Source organism: Salvelinus namaycush, chromosome 29 (genome assembly GCF_016432855.1).
Source record: "Salvelinus namaycush isolate Seneca chromosome 29, SaNama_1.0, whole genome shotgun sequence".
NCBI lineage: Eukaryota > Metazoa > Chordata > Actinopteri > Salmoniformes > Salmonidae > Salvelinus > Salvelinus namaycush.
The window spans coordinates 4,370,197-4,383,622 of NC_052335.1; the positions used below are offsets into that span (position 1 = coordinate 4,370,197).

Sequence of the window (13,426 nt, forward strand, 5' to 3'; positions counted from 1 at the left end):
CTAAGCAAGAAGTTTGGTATAGAATTAGCTTTTTCTTTTATAAAATTCAGTACAGTTCAGATATTGCATGTTCATAATTTCCGTCGAGTTTTGTTCTCTGGCTGGAGTACAAACCAAAACAACAGATGCACATGCTCACGTGCCTGGACTGCAAATTGCAGCCTGTGCACATTTAGCTATCATCTTATTAAGTGACATGTCACATTAGTCTAATTTAACTCCTTAATTAATATTAAATGAGACTCTTGACCAGTCGCTGAAAAAGTACAAAGAAAATGTAAGTTATAACTTTAGCTAGCTAGTACACCAGTAATTGGTTTATATGTTTTTGGATAACTGAAATGCCTTGACAGTACAAACAGCACTAACATTAGCAAGCTAGTGAGCGGCAAACTTAAAAACATTGTTTTGCGTGATAGCTACATTCAACTCTTTCAGTTGACCATTTTATCTCTTCTAATAACATTTTAAAATTTAGCTGTGTTGCGGAGATCTTTGTGGGCTATACTCGGCCTTGTCACAGGATGGTAAGTTGGTGGTTGAAGATATCCCTCTAGTGGTGTGGGGGCTGTGCTTTGGAAAAGTGCTTAAATTCACACAGGACACTGGATAAGACAGGAGAAATACTTCAGATATAACAAAACCCTGCCTGTTTGGCCCTGTCCGGGGGTATCATCGGATGGGGCCACAGTGTCTCCTGACCCCTCCTGTCTTAGCCTCCAGTATTTATGCTGCAGTAGTTTATGTGTCGGGGGGCTAGGGTCAGTCTGTTATATCTGAAGTATTTCTCCTGTCTTATCCAGTGTCCTGTGTGAATTTAATTATGCTCTCTCTAGTTCTCTCTTTCTCTCTCTCGGAGGACCTGAGCCCTAGGACCATGCCTCAGGACTACCTGGCATGATGACTCCTTGCTGTCTCCAGTCCACCTGGCCGTGCTGCTGCTCCAGTTTCAACTGTTCTGCCTGCGGCTATGGAACCCTGACCTGTTCACCGGACGTGCTACCTGTCCCAGACCTGCTGTTTTCAACTCTCTAGAGACAGCAGGAGCGGTAGAGATACTCTCAATGATCGGCTATGAAAAGCCAACTGACATGTACTCCTGAGGTGCTGACTTGTTGCACCCTCGACAACTACTGTGATTATTATTATTTGACCATGCTGGTCATTTATGAACATTTGAACATCTTGGCCTTGTTCTGTTATAATCTCCACCCTGCACAGCCAGAAGAGGACTGGCCACCCCTCATAGCCTGATTCCTCTCTAGGTTTCTTCCTAGGTTTTGGCCTTTCTAGGGAGTTTTTCCTAACCACCGTGCTTCTACACCTGCATTGCTTGCTGTTTGTGGTTTTAGGCTGGGTTTCTGTACAGCACTTTGATATATCAGCTGATGTAAGAAGGCCTATATAAATACCTTTGATTTTGATTTGATTTATCAAGATGTTACTATTCCCTCTGCTAAAATGGAATGGAATGCAGGCCTAGGACAAGTGAACTGGAACAAAGTCTCGTTGTTGTCTGGCAAATATTGCATATCTAATAAGGTGAAAGAAGTATCATACAAACTCAATCATACCCTTTACCCTGTAAAGACCTTTATTATACACAGATTTAAAATAGCTATTGATAACAAACAAAAAAGCAATACGCACCATAAAACTTTTTGACAAATTGAAAAATGATCTTGATATGTAATACCACTGTTTGTTAGGTTTATGTACTCTTGTTTGTATATTTCTGTTTTTGTATTTGTTGTTTTTATAAAAAAAATTAAAATGTTAAATAAAAAAAACACTAGCAAGCGCTATAATTGCAAAGCGGAAGTGGTCCGCGAGTGAATTTTGCGTAATGAGTGACAGTAGAGAGAACTAAAGAGAAAGAGAAATGGCGCCTCAATGCCATATTTACTGAGGCAGAGTACAGACGGATAGACAGATTAAACAAGTGCAAATAAACGGACAAATCATGGTGAACACAAGAAAGAACTCTCGACGTAAGCCGAGCAGTCCCTTCATCTCGTCCAGGACCCGGTCTTCTGCCAGAAATCCCTCCAACTCTGAGGAACATGTAAGCCGGGTTATTTTCTTCACTGCCCTGCTAATATAATGTTAGCTATAATATGGCTAACTAGTTAGCATTGGCCTCAAGCCGGTTCTCAGTGGGGTTTTTGTTGTTGCCATAAACCCTGCTACAATGTTTGACACCAGTATAATTGATTTCACGAGTAAATGTGGCTTTGTATGTTTGCCATAAGCACGGACGCCATTATATGAATGATAGTTTTCAGGTTAACGTTAGCTTCCTAACTGACGGCCAGCTCTAAGTTGCCGGAGTTCCCTTTGTGTTGGGCTTGTGTTATTATGCCTACCGACTGCAGGAGATAATTTAGCCTGCTAGTTAGCTAGCTAGCCTGTTTTAGTGTGTCACTCGACAGCCCAAAACAAAGTGACACTGCAGTTAACGTGTTATTGATACGCATGTTTTATTGTTGACCGTGTTTTATATGCAACGTCAATAAATGACAGGCTAGTAGTGCTAGCCATGTAGTTGTGGGGGAAGGGAACCCGATGAACCCCGATGGTTCACAACAGTTGGCTGGCTATCGTCCTCAACTATTTAGCTAACGTTAGCTAGCTAGCTTGAAGTTGAAATCGCTGAACTTTATTGTTTGAAAGAAACTTGAAGTGTAAACTTATACGGGGATGCTGTTGACATAATATTCAGGTTTAAATAGTCTAAAGATATTCATTAACGTTAACTGCCTCAAGTGTTTCTCTAGGATTTGGAGCATTAATGTTGAGTCACAACAAATATAACAATACTAGTAAGTTGGCTACAAATGTAAACAATATGATGCAAGTTAAATGTAGCTAACAAGCTGTTGTGGATACAATTAAACATCGCAAAATGAAAAGGGACAATTGTTATTTGGTTAGCTACCCTCTTGAGTGCTTTATTAAATTGAAGCATTTGTGATTATATTGCCATTTTGCCAGCTATTTTGTCATGAATTATCATGGAAATATGGAATGAGTTGTGTAACTAAACAGGTACATTTAACTTAGTAGTTAAATGTTCTGCAGTAAGTTTACACTTTTCGGCACTTAGCAGGTTTGATTGGATACCTGAACAAATGTACTGTACATGTATTTGAAATGTAGATGAGTCTTAGTTAAATTCAGATTTGTATCACTTCTTGCTATTTGCTAACGCAAAGCAGGACAGACAGTCCGATCTGGAGCTAGCTGATGTAATCAAACGGCTCAGCAGTGATAGCCGTTAATAACAGACATCTATTTAGCGTAACCAGCATATTTTCGATCATCATTTACATGGCGATACTTTAGTCATTCTCGACTTGAAAAACACCGGTATCTTCAAAACTCCCATCGCAGGTGGAACGTTTGAAGTTCGAAAATGGTCAGTTATTAAATAAAATATTTTTTTTCTCCATGAAATTACTTGACAATGTATACGCCACCATCATAGAGTATATTTGTCTTCTCTCATTGATCAAGACAGGTGAGTGTCATTCAAAGCTAAGCTTGATTTCTGAGTTGCACACATGATGTGCAACACTTTGGGGTGGACACCCACCTGTCCCGACTAATGAGAGAAAAAAAAGATACTTCAAGATGGCGGAGTATTAGGGCTGTCCCCGACTGAAAAAAAATCTGTGGTCGTCTGACATTTTTTAATGTGTATTTTTCCATACGTGTTTTTATAAAATCACTAAGCATTGACCTGGTCTGATGCGTATGGTTTGACGCCTCACGAGGGCGCCAGAGATCTAGATATCCAGAAGTAAAATACCTTTACCTGCCTGACCCAACTATTCTCATGCTCCTGCCGGCTGGGCTGGACTCAATTAACTAGTTGATGCAATGTTTCAATTTCGCTGCAGACAGGCCATGTGTAGCCAATGTGATTTATTGGATATTTATTTTTATCATGACATTTTCTACCTGCAGGATGCAATCTTTTTATTTGTTGGCTTTATGTAGGCTATTTTTACATAGTTAGCAATGGCAATGTAAGTTACTTTTTAGGTTTATCATTTTCATTTGGATAGAATGTTGATTACCAACATGAGAATAATTTTGAGATATGAAGACGTTATCATAAATTTAATTAAACTGTTTCACGAAAATCTGCATATGAAAACCATAACTGGCACACAGATCGGTTGAAATGGTAAGACATTGCCATTCAACAACATGAGAAAGATGGCCGACTCATGTAGACTATTACCGGCAACTTCAGGAGAGTAATGGCAGAATCTGCGAAAGCCAGCTTGCACTAGTGAACTTGCAACATTGTATAACATTTTCTGGGCCCTCAGTTTCCCACCACTGAGCTCGAGACAGACACAGCTGTAGGCAATTTGGGCAATGGATGAGAAGCAGTGCTCGACTTGAGCTCATGTAGCTCATGCCTTATAGAATATTATCTCAAAATTATTATGGGGCTCCTGCACCTAAATAGAAACTGTACCAGCACCCAAAATGAGTACCAGAACCTATTTCAGTCCAAATCAAGCGCTGCTAAGTGGGAATCAGCATTTTTAGACATTTTTTGCTTTCACGCCGAGTGGTTATCAAAAGGGAGAAAGCTGGAAAGATTTAAGGTAGTCTATAGGCCTACTTCTATGTGTCCACATCCTTAATGGACATTAACAGCAGCGCTCCAAACAAAAGACAATAGCTGTGTTCGAATAATCATAGCATATCATTACAGCAGTATGTACTGCAGGGGCGGCAGGTAGCCTAGTGGTTAGAGCGTTGGGCCAGTAACCGAAAGGTTGCTGGATCGAATCCCTGAGCTGACTGCTAGATCGAATCCTCGAGCTGACAAGTAAAAAATCTGTCGTTCTGCCCCTGAACAAGGCACCCAGTATTCCTAGGCCGTCATTGTAAATAAGAATATGTTCTTAACTGACTTGCCTAGTTAAATAAATGTACCGGTATGTTAGCTAGCTACCTAACATTAGTTGGCTACTAATACATCAAACTTGCCAGTATATTAACTATATGCTATCTAACTAACTACCCAATGTTTTTTTACTTGGTATAGTCGTTGTGTGTTCTCAATGGCCATCCGGGAGCTTTTGTAAATTCGCTCTCCGAATTCAGAGCACTCTCGTCTGAGTTTCCCGGAGTGCAGAATAACTTATGAATTATCAAACGCTCAACACCAGTTGAATATGGCAGTTGTAAGTCAACGTCGGCAAAAAAGCGTAATTCAATTGTTGAATATCAAAACAAACTCTGAACCAATTATATTAATTTGGGAACAGGTTGAAAAGCATTAAACATTTATGGCAATTTAGCTAGCTACCTTGCTGTTGCTAGCTCATTTGTCCTGGGATAAAAACATTGGGTTGTTATTTTACCTGAAGTGCACAAGGTCCTCTACTCTGACAATTAATCCACAGATAAAACGGTAAACCGAATTTGTTTCTAGTCATTGCTACTCTTTCCTTCAGGCTTCTTATTTGGACTTTATATGGCGGTTGGCAACCCACTTTAGGAGCATTACCACAAAGATGAACTGAGTATGGACCTCGGTTCATCTTTCAATCACCCACATGGGTATATGCTCCTAAAAACCAATGAGGAGATGGGAGAGGCAGGACTTGTGACGTGTTGGGCGTCATAAATAGAACCAAGTTCTATTTTAGCGCCTGGCTGTGCAGACGCTTGCGAGCAGTGTGGGTGCAATGATTTAACAACATGTATGTGTACATCTATTTTGTCAGATGACATAAAAAAAAGCCTAACCAGTTCTGCCAGGGCGAGTAAAATGGTCAGAGTCAGGTGTTCTTTAATTTGTGTCTGGAAGTAGCTAGCCAGTTAGCTTGACTGCCGTTGTAAGGTCAGAACGCTCTAATCAACTCTACTCCTATGCCAGAGCGTCCAGTGTGTGCTCTGAACGCTCCCAGAGCGAAACGCTCTGAATTTACAAACTGACAATCTGATAACGCTCTGATTGTGCGCACTCCAGATTGAATTTAAGAACACACCCGAAGTCGTAAAATGTCTAGTTAGGTAACAAATTACTAACAAGAGGTTGCATAGCCACAGCATCAACTCCAGTAGACAGGCGAAGCCCTAGTATGCTCAACTGAAATGATACTGTTCGTTTACAGTATACTAAAATTAACTAATAGTATGTAGTATACAGTATGTTAGTATGGGTATTTGAACACAACTAATGACTAAATTTGAAAACTCAAATGGAATGAAATAAACCAACACTTGTTTCTCACAAGAATAGCATATATTGTGCACTCTGCAAACAATGTGTCTACTCAGACAATGAGAACGGGAAGACTGGAATAATAATATTGAATGCATTAAAAATAACCGTAACAATCATTGTAGATTAGGAATTAACAGTAAATGTACTACTGATGATATATGTTATGGGGAATTGATATATACTAACAATTGAACGAAAACCATTCACACAATTTTTAAAATGTATTTTACTTTTTTTTATTTCATCTTTATTTAACCAGGTTGGCTAGTTGAGAACAAGTTCTCATTTACAACTGCGACCTGGCCAAGATAAAGCAAAGCAGTTTGACACATACAACAACAGAGTTACACATGGAATAAACAAACATACAGTCAATAATACAGTAGGGAAAAAGTCTATATACAGTGTGCAAATGAGGTAAGATAAGGGAGGAAAGGCAATCAATAGGCCACGGTGGTGAAGTAATTACAATATAGCAATTAAACACTGGAATGGTAGATGTGCAGAAGATGAATGTGCAAGTAGAGATACTGCAAAGGAGCAAGATAGATAAATAAATACAGTATGAGGATGAGGTAGTTAGATGGGCTATTTACACATGGGCTATGTACAGGTGCAGTGACCTGTGAGCTGCTCTGCCAGCTGGTGCTTAAAGCTTGTGAGTGAGATATGAGTCTCCAGCTAAAGTGATTTTTGCAGTTCGTTCCAGTCATTGGCAGCAGAAAACTGTTAGGAAAGGCGGCCAAAGGAGGAATTGGATTTGGGGGTGACCAGTGAGATATACCTGCTGTAGCGCGTGCTACGGGTGGGTGCTGCTGTGGTGACGAGTGAGCTGACATAAGGCGGGGCTTTACCTAGCAAAGACTTGTAGATGACCTGGAGCCAGTGGGTTTGGCGACGAGTATGAAGCGAGGGCCAGCCAACGAGAGCGGTGGTGGGTGGGGTGGGTGGGATATGGGGCGTTGGTGACAAAACGGATGGCACTGTGATAGACTGGATCCAATTTGTTGAGTAGAGTGTTGGAGGCTATTTTGTAAATGACATCGCCAAAGTCGGATCGGTAGGATGGTCAGTTTTACGAGGGTATGTTTGGCAGCATGAGTGAAGGATGCTTTGTTGTGAAATAGGAAGCCTATTCTAGATTTAATTTTGGATTGGAGATGTTTAATGTGAGTCTGGATGGAGAGTTTACAGTCTAACCAGACACCTAGGTATTTGTAGTTGTCCACATATTCTAAGTCGGAACCGTCCAGAGTAGTGATGCTGGATGGGCAGGCAGGTGCGGGCAGCGATCGGCTGAAGAGCATGCATTTAGTTTTACTTGCATTTAACTTCTTTGATATAGGGTGCAACATTTTCACTTTTGGATGAATTGCGTGCCCATAGTGAACTGCCTCCTACTCTGTCCCAGATACTAATATATGCATATTATTATTACTATTGGATATAAAACACTCTGAAGTTTCTAAAACTGTTTGAATGATGTCTGTGATGATAACAGAACTCATATGGCAGGCAAAAACCTGAGTAAAAATCCAAACAGGAAGTGAGAATTCTGAGACTGGTCGATGTTAACCTCTACTTCCTCAGAAACCCGGGTCCGGGAGCACCCCCCACCACCCCCACCAGTAAAAAAGCTGACTAGCATAGCTAGCATAGCGTCACAAGTAAATAGTAGCATCTAAATATCATTAAATCACAAGTCCAAGACACCAGATGAAAGATACAGATCTTGTGAATAAAGCCATCATTTCTGATTTTTAAAATGTTTTACAGGGAAGACAAAATATGTAAATCTATTAGCTAACCACGTTAGCAAAAGACAACTTTTTTTTTACTCCACCATTTTCTTACTGCATCAGTAGCTATCACAAATTCGGCCAAATAAAGATATAAATAGCCACTAACCAAGAAACAACCTCATCAGATGACAGTCTGATAACATATTTATTGTATAGCATATGTTTTGTTAGAAAAATGTGCATATTTCAGGTATAAATCATAGTTTACCATTGCAGCCACCATCACAAATCGACTAGAATAACTACAGAGAGCAACGTGTATTACCTAATTACTCATCATAAAACATTTCTTAAAAATACACAGCGTACAGCAATTGAAAGACACAGATCTTGTGAATCTAGACAATATTTCAGATGTTCTAAGTGTTTTACAGCGAAAACACAATATAACGTTATATTAGCTTAGCACATGTGCAAACATTACCCCAGCATTGATTCAAGGCAAAAAGAGCGATAGCGTTATCACCTCCAAAATATATTAATTTTTTCACTAACCTTCTCAGAATTCTTCCGATGACACTCCTGTAACATCATATTACAACATACATATAGAGTTTGTTCGAAAATGTGCATATTTAGCCACAAAAATCGTGGTTATACAATGAGAAAAGTAGCCAAACTGGCCAGAAAATGTCGGGCGCCATCTTGGAGAGTGACCTAGTTTAATCCAAAAATAATCATAAACTTGACTAAAAAATACAGGGTGGACAGCAATTGAAAGACAAATTAGTTCTTAATGCAATTGCTGAATTACATTTTTAAAATTAACCTTACTGTGCAATACAGGGTATGCCAAAGCGAAGCTACCCAAAAAAAAATGGCGGCTTATGCGTTTAACATTTTTCAACAGAACAACGATTTATCAGCATAAATAGTTCTTACTGTTAGCTGAGCTTCCATCAGAATCTTGGGCAATGTATCCTTTCTCCGGTCTAATCGTCTTTTGGTCGAAAGATGTCCTCTTGTCCTGTCAATGGCCACTAACGTTCGGCATGTACTGGAAAAGTGTCCAACTCTTGAAAGTGCGTCACAAAGAAATGCCAGAAAATCGCAATAAACGGATATAAATTGCTATAAATCGGTTTAAATTAACTACCTTATGATGTCTTTAACACCTATAACGAATAAAAATATGACCGGGGATATAGAAGTGGCTAAACCAAAGCTTGGAAGGAGGCCAGTCCGACGTCCACTCTGCGTCGAGCGCACGGCTGAAAAGAAAGGTACTTCCGCATCTTGGTCTTATATAAAGTCCCAGATTGCGCAATCGACCCCATTCAAATTGTCACCACTTACTGACATCTAGAGGAAGGCGTAGGCAGTGTTTGTAGCCCCACAGCATTCACAGGGACTTATAAACTGACCTGGGAACAGAGGCCAAGATTTCTGAAATCTCACTCCCTGGCAGGAAAAGTGCTGTAGAATGAGTTCTGTTTCACTCAGAGACATAATTCCAACGGTTTTAGAAACTAGAGAGTGTTTTCTATCCAATAATAATAATAATAATATGCATATTGTACGAGCAAGAATTGAGTACTAGGCAGTTTAATTTGGAAACAGCACTATTTTTTTCTTGACAACAGCTCCCCCTATTGACAAAAGGTTAACCTTACTGCGCAATACTGGGTACAATACAGGGTGCGATAGCGCAACGCTACACGGAAAATAATGGCGTCTTATACATTTTACTTTTTCAACAGAACAACGATTTATCAGCATAAATAGTACTTACTATTAGCTGAACTCCCATCAGAATCTTGGGAAAGGTGTCCGTTGTCCAAAAGAATCGTTGCTGGGTTGGAGAATGTTTCCTTCGACGTTGCAATTAGCAGTACAGAATGGCATTCGAGAGAGAGATACCCAACTCCCTACAACGCCAGAAAATGAAATGCCCGAAAATCGCAAAATACTGACATAAACTGATATAAATCGGGTTTAAAATAACAAGATTATGATGTCTTTAAAGCCTATATCGAATAAAAACAGAGCCGGATATATCTAGTTTCTAAAACCAGAGCTTCTGAAAAGACATTCCAAGACCCTCTCTGCGTCAGCGCGAAGGTCCAAAAGGGTGGACACCTCGGTTCCAATCAATTTATCAACTTTCTGAACTACGTAGAGACTCCATTTCAACTCTCCCTATTCGCTAACAACCAGGGGAAGGCGTATGCAGTGCATCTCAACCAATAGAAGACAGTCAGGGTTATCTACAGATCTGGGAACAGCAAGCAGATTTCACCAATTTCAAAACCTCATAGGAGAATTGCTCTAAGTCGAGTTCTGTTTCACTTACAGACATAATTCAAACGGTTTTAGAAACTAGAGAGTGTTTTCTATCCAATAGTAATAATAATATGCATATTGTACGAGCAAGAATTGAGTACGAGGCAGTTTAATTTGGCTACGAATTTGTGCTATGTCGAAATGGCACCCCCCTAGTGGCAAGAAGTTAAAGTCATCGCCTATTCAATTCCCTGTAATATATGGATATGTTTGCACTTCCTACGCCTTCCACTAGATGTCAACAGTCTGTAGAACGCTGAATGAAACCTATACTGTGATGTGGGGCCGGATGGGAGTTGTTTCAGTCATTGGTCTGGCAGATTGCCAGTTCTTGGTCACGCGCTTTCCTCATGATATCGCCTTGCGTTCCATAACTTCTACAGACATGAAGGAATGCTCCGTTTGGAACGTTATTGGATATATATGATAACAACATCCTGAAGATTGATTCTCTACTAAGTTTGACCAGTTTATTCGACTTGTAATATAACTTTTAGAAGTTTTCGTCCGACGTTTGCCTGCACGAGCGTTTGGACATGTGTACTGCACATGCTAGCAAAAGTAGCTAATTGGACATAAGTAATGGACATTATCGAACAAAACAACAATTTATTGTGGAACTAGGATTCCTGGCAGTGCATTCTGATGAACATAATCAAAGGTAAGGGAATATTTATGATGAAATTTCGTATTTCTGTTGACTCCAACATGGCGGAGAAATGTTGTTAAATCTGAGCGCCGTCTCAGATTATTGCATGGTGTGCTTTTTACGTAAACCTTTTTGGTCTGACACAGCGGTTGCATTAAGAACAAGTATCTTTAATTCTTTGTAAAACATGTATCTTTCATCAAAGTTTATGATGAGTATTTCTGTTATTTGACGTGGCTCTCTGCAATTACTCCGGATATTTTGGAGGCGTTTCTGAACATGGCGCCAATGTAAACCGAGATTTGTGAATATAAATATGCACATTATCGAACAAAACATAAATGTATTGTGTAACATGTCCTATGAGTGTCATCTGATGAAGATCATCAAAGGTTAGTGATTAATTTTATCTCTATTTCTGCTTTTTGTGACTTAAATCTTTTGCTGGGAAAATGGCAGTGTTTTTCTGTGGCTATGTACTGAGCTAACATAATTGTTTGGTGTGCTTTCCCCGTAAATCCTTTTTGAAATCAGACATGTTGGCTGGATTCACAGCATGTGTAGCTTTAATTTGTGTCTTTCATGTGTGATTTCATGAAAGATTGATTTTTATAGTAATATATTTGAAGGACAGTTGTAATGACATTGAAGCTCGTCTGGAGGTCAGATAAAAATAAAGAAATGCTTTACGGCGAAAGCATACCATACGATTATTTGAGAACATAGCCCAGCAGACAAATCATTACAAACAGTAACCAGCCAAGTAGAAGAGACACAAGTCAGAAATAGAGATAAAATTAATCCCTTACCTTTGATGATCTTCATATGGTTGCACTCAGCAGACATTCATTTACTCAATAAATGTTCCTGTTGTTCGATAAAGTCTCTTTATATCCAAAAACCTCCTTTTTGTTCGTTTTCTTCAGTAATCCACAGGTTCAAACGCAGTCAAAACAGGCAGATAAAAAAAAATCCAAATTGTATCCGTAAAGTTCATAGAAACATGTCAAACGATGTTTATATTCAACCCTCAGGTTGTTTTTAGCCTAAATAATCGATAATATTTCAACCGGACAATAACGTCGTCAATATAAAAGGTAAACAAGATAGGCACTCAACTCGGTCACGCGCATGAAAAAGCTCTGACACTTTAGGGTCCACTCATTCAGACTGCTCTTACTTCCTCATTTTTCAGAATACAAGCCTGAAACTATTTCTAAAGACTGTTGACATCTAGTGGAAGGCATAGGAACTGCAATTTGAGTCCTAAGTCAATGGATACTGTAATGGCATTGTATAGAAAACTACAAAACCAACAAAAAAAGTACTTCCCGAATGGATTTCTCAGGTTTTCGCTTGCCAAATCAGGTCTGTTATACTCAGACACTATTTTAACAGTTTTGGAAACTTTAGTGTGTTTTCTATCCAAATCTACCAGTTATATGCATATCATATCTTCTGGGCCCGAGAAGCAGGCAGTTTAATTTGGGCATGCTTTTCATCCAAAATTCCAAATGCTGCCCCCTACCCTAGAGAAGTTAAAAAGGCATTGATGTTTATTGTTAGGTACATTTGTGAAAAGATTGTGCTTTTTTTTTGGCAATGCGCTTTTGTTAAATCATCACTCGTTTGGCGAAGTTGAAGTAGGCTGTGATTCGATGATAAATTAACAGGCACCACATTTATTATATGCAACGCAGGACAAGCTAGTTAACTACACATGGTTGATGATATTACTAGGTTAACTAGTGATTATGTGAAGATAGATTATTTTTTTTATAAGATAAGTTTAATGCTAGCTAGCAACTTACCATGGCTCCTTGCAGCCACAAGGTCCTTTTGACGCTGCACTCGCGTAACAGGTGGTCAGCCTGCCATGCAGTTTCCTCATGGATTGCAATGTAATCGACGTCCAAAAAGGCAGATTACCGATTTTGTTATGAAAACTTGAAATCGGCCCTAATTAATCGGTCGACCTCTAATATAAGGTCCCGCAGTTGACAGTGCATGTCAGAGCAAAAACCAAGCCATGAGGTCGAAGGCATTGTCCGTAGAGCTCCTAGGCAGGATTTTGTCGACGCACAGATCTGGGGAAGGGTACCAACAAATGTCTGCAGCATTGAAGGTCCCCAAGAACACAGTGGCCTCCATCATTCTTAAATGGAAGAAGATTGAAGCCATCAAGACTCTTCTTAGAGCTTGCCGCCCGGCCAAATTGAGCAATCGGGGGAGAAGGGCCTTGATCAGGGAGGTGACCAAGAACCTGATGGTCACTCTGAAAGAGCTCCAGAGTTCCTCTGTTGGGATGGGGGAACCTTCCAGAAGGACAACCATCTCTGTAGAATTCCACCAATCGGCCCTTTATGGTGGAGTGGCCAGACGGAAGCCACTTCAGTAAAAGGCACATGACAGCCAGCTTGGAGTTTGCCAAAA

At 39.8% G+C, this 13,426-nt stretch overlaps 1 protein-coding gene across 1 annotated transcript in view; it reads left to right on the forward strand.

The window, feature by feature from the left end:
• The first annotated feature begins 1,883 nt into the window (after positions 1 to 1,883).
• The window catches only part of LOC120024103 (ATPase family AAA domain-containing protein 2B-like), a 137,293-nt gene continuing 125,750 nt past the window's right edge, over positions 1,884 to 13,426 (forward strand). The window contains exon 1 of the mRNA XM_038968241.1: positions 1,884 to 2,065. Within this exon, the coding sequence (XP_038824169.1) occupies positions 1,964 to 2,065 (102 nt within the window). The 5' untranslated portion in view covers positions 1,884 to 1,963. The remainder of the gene's footprint in view (positions 2,066 to 13,426) is intronic.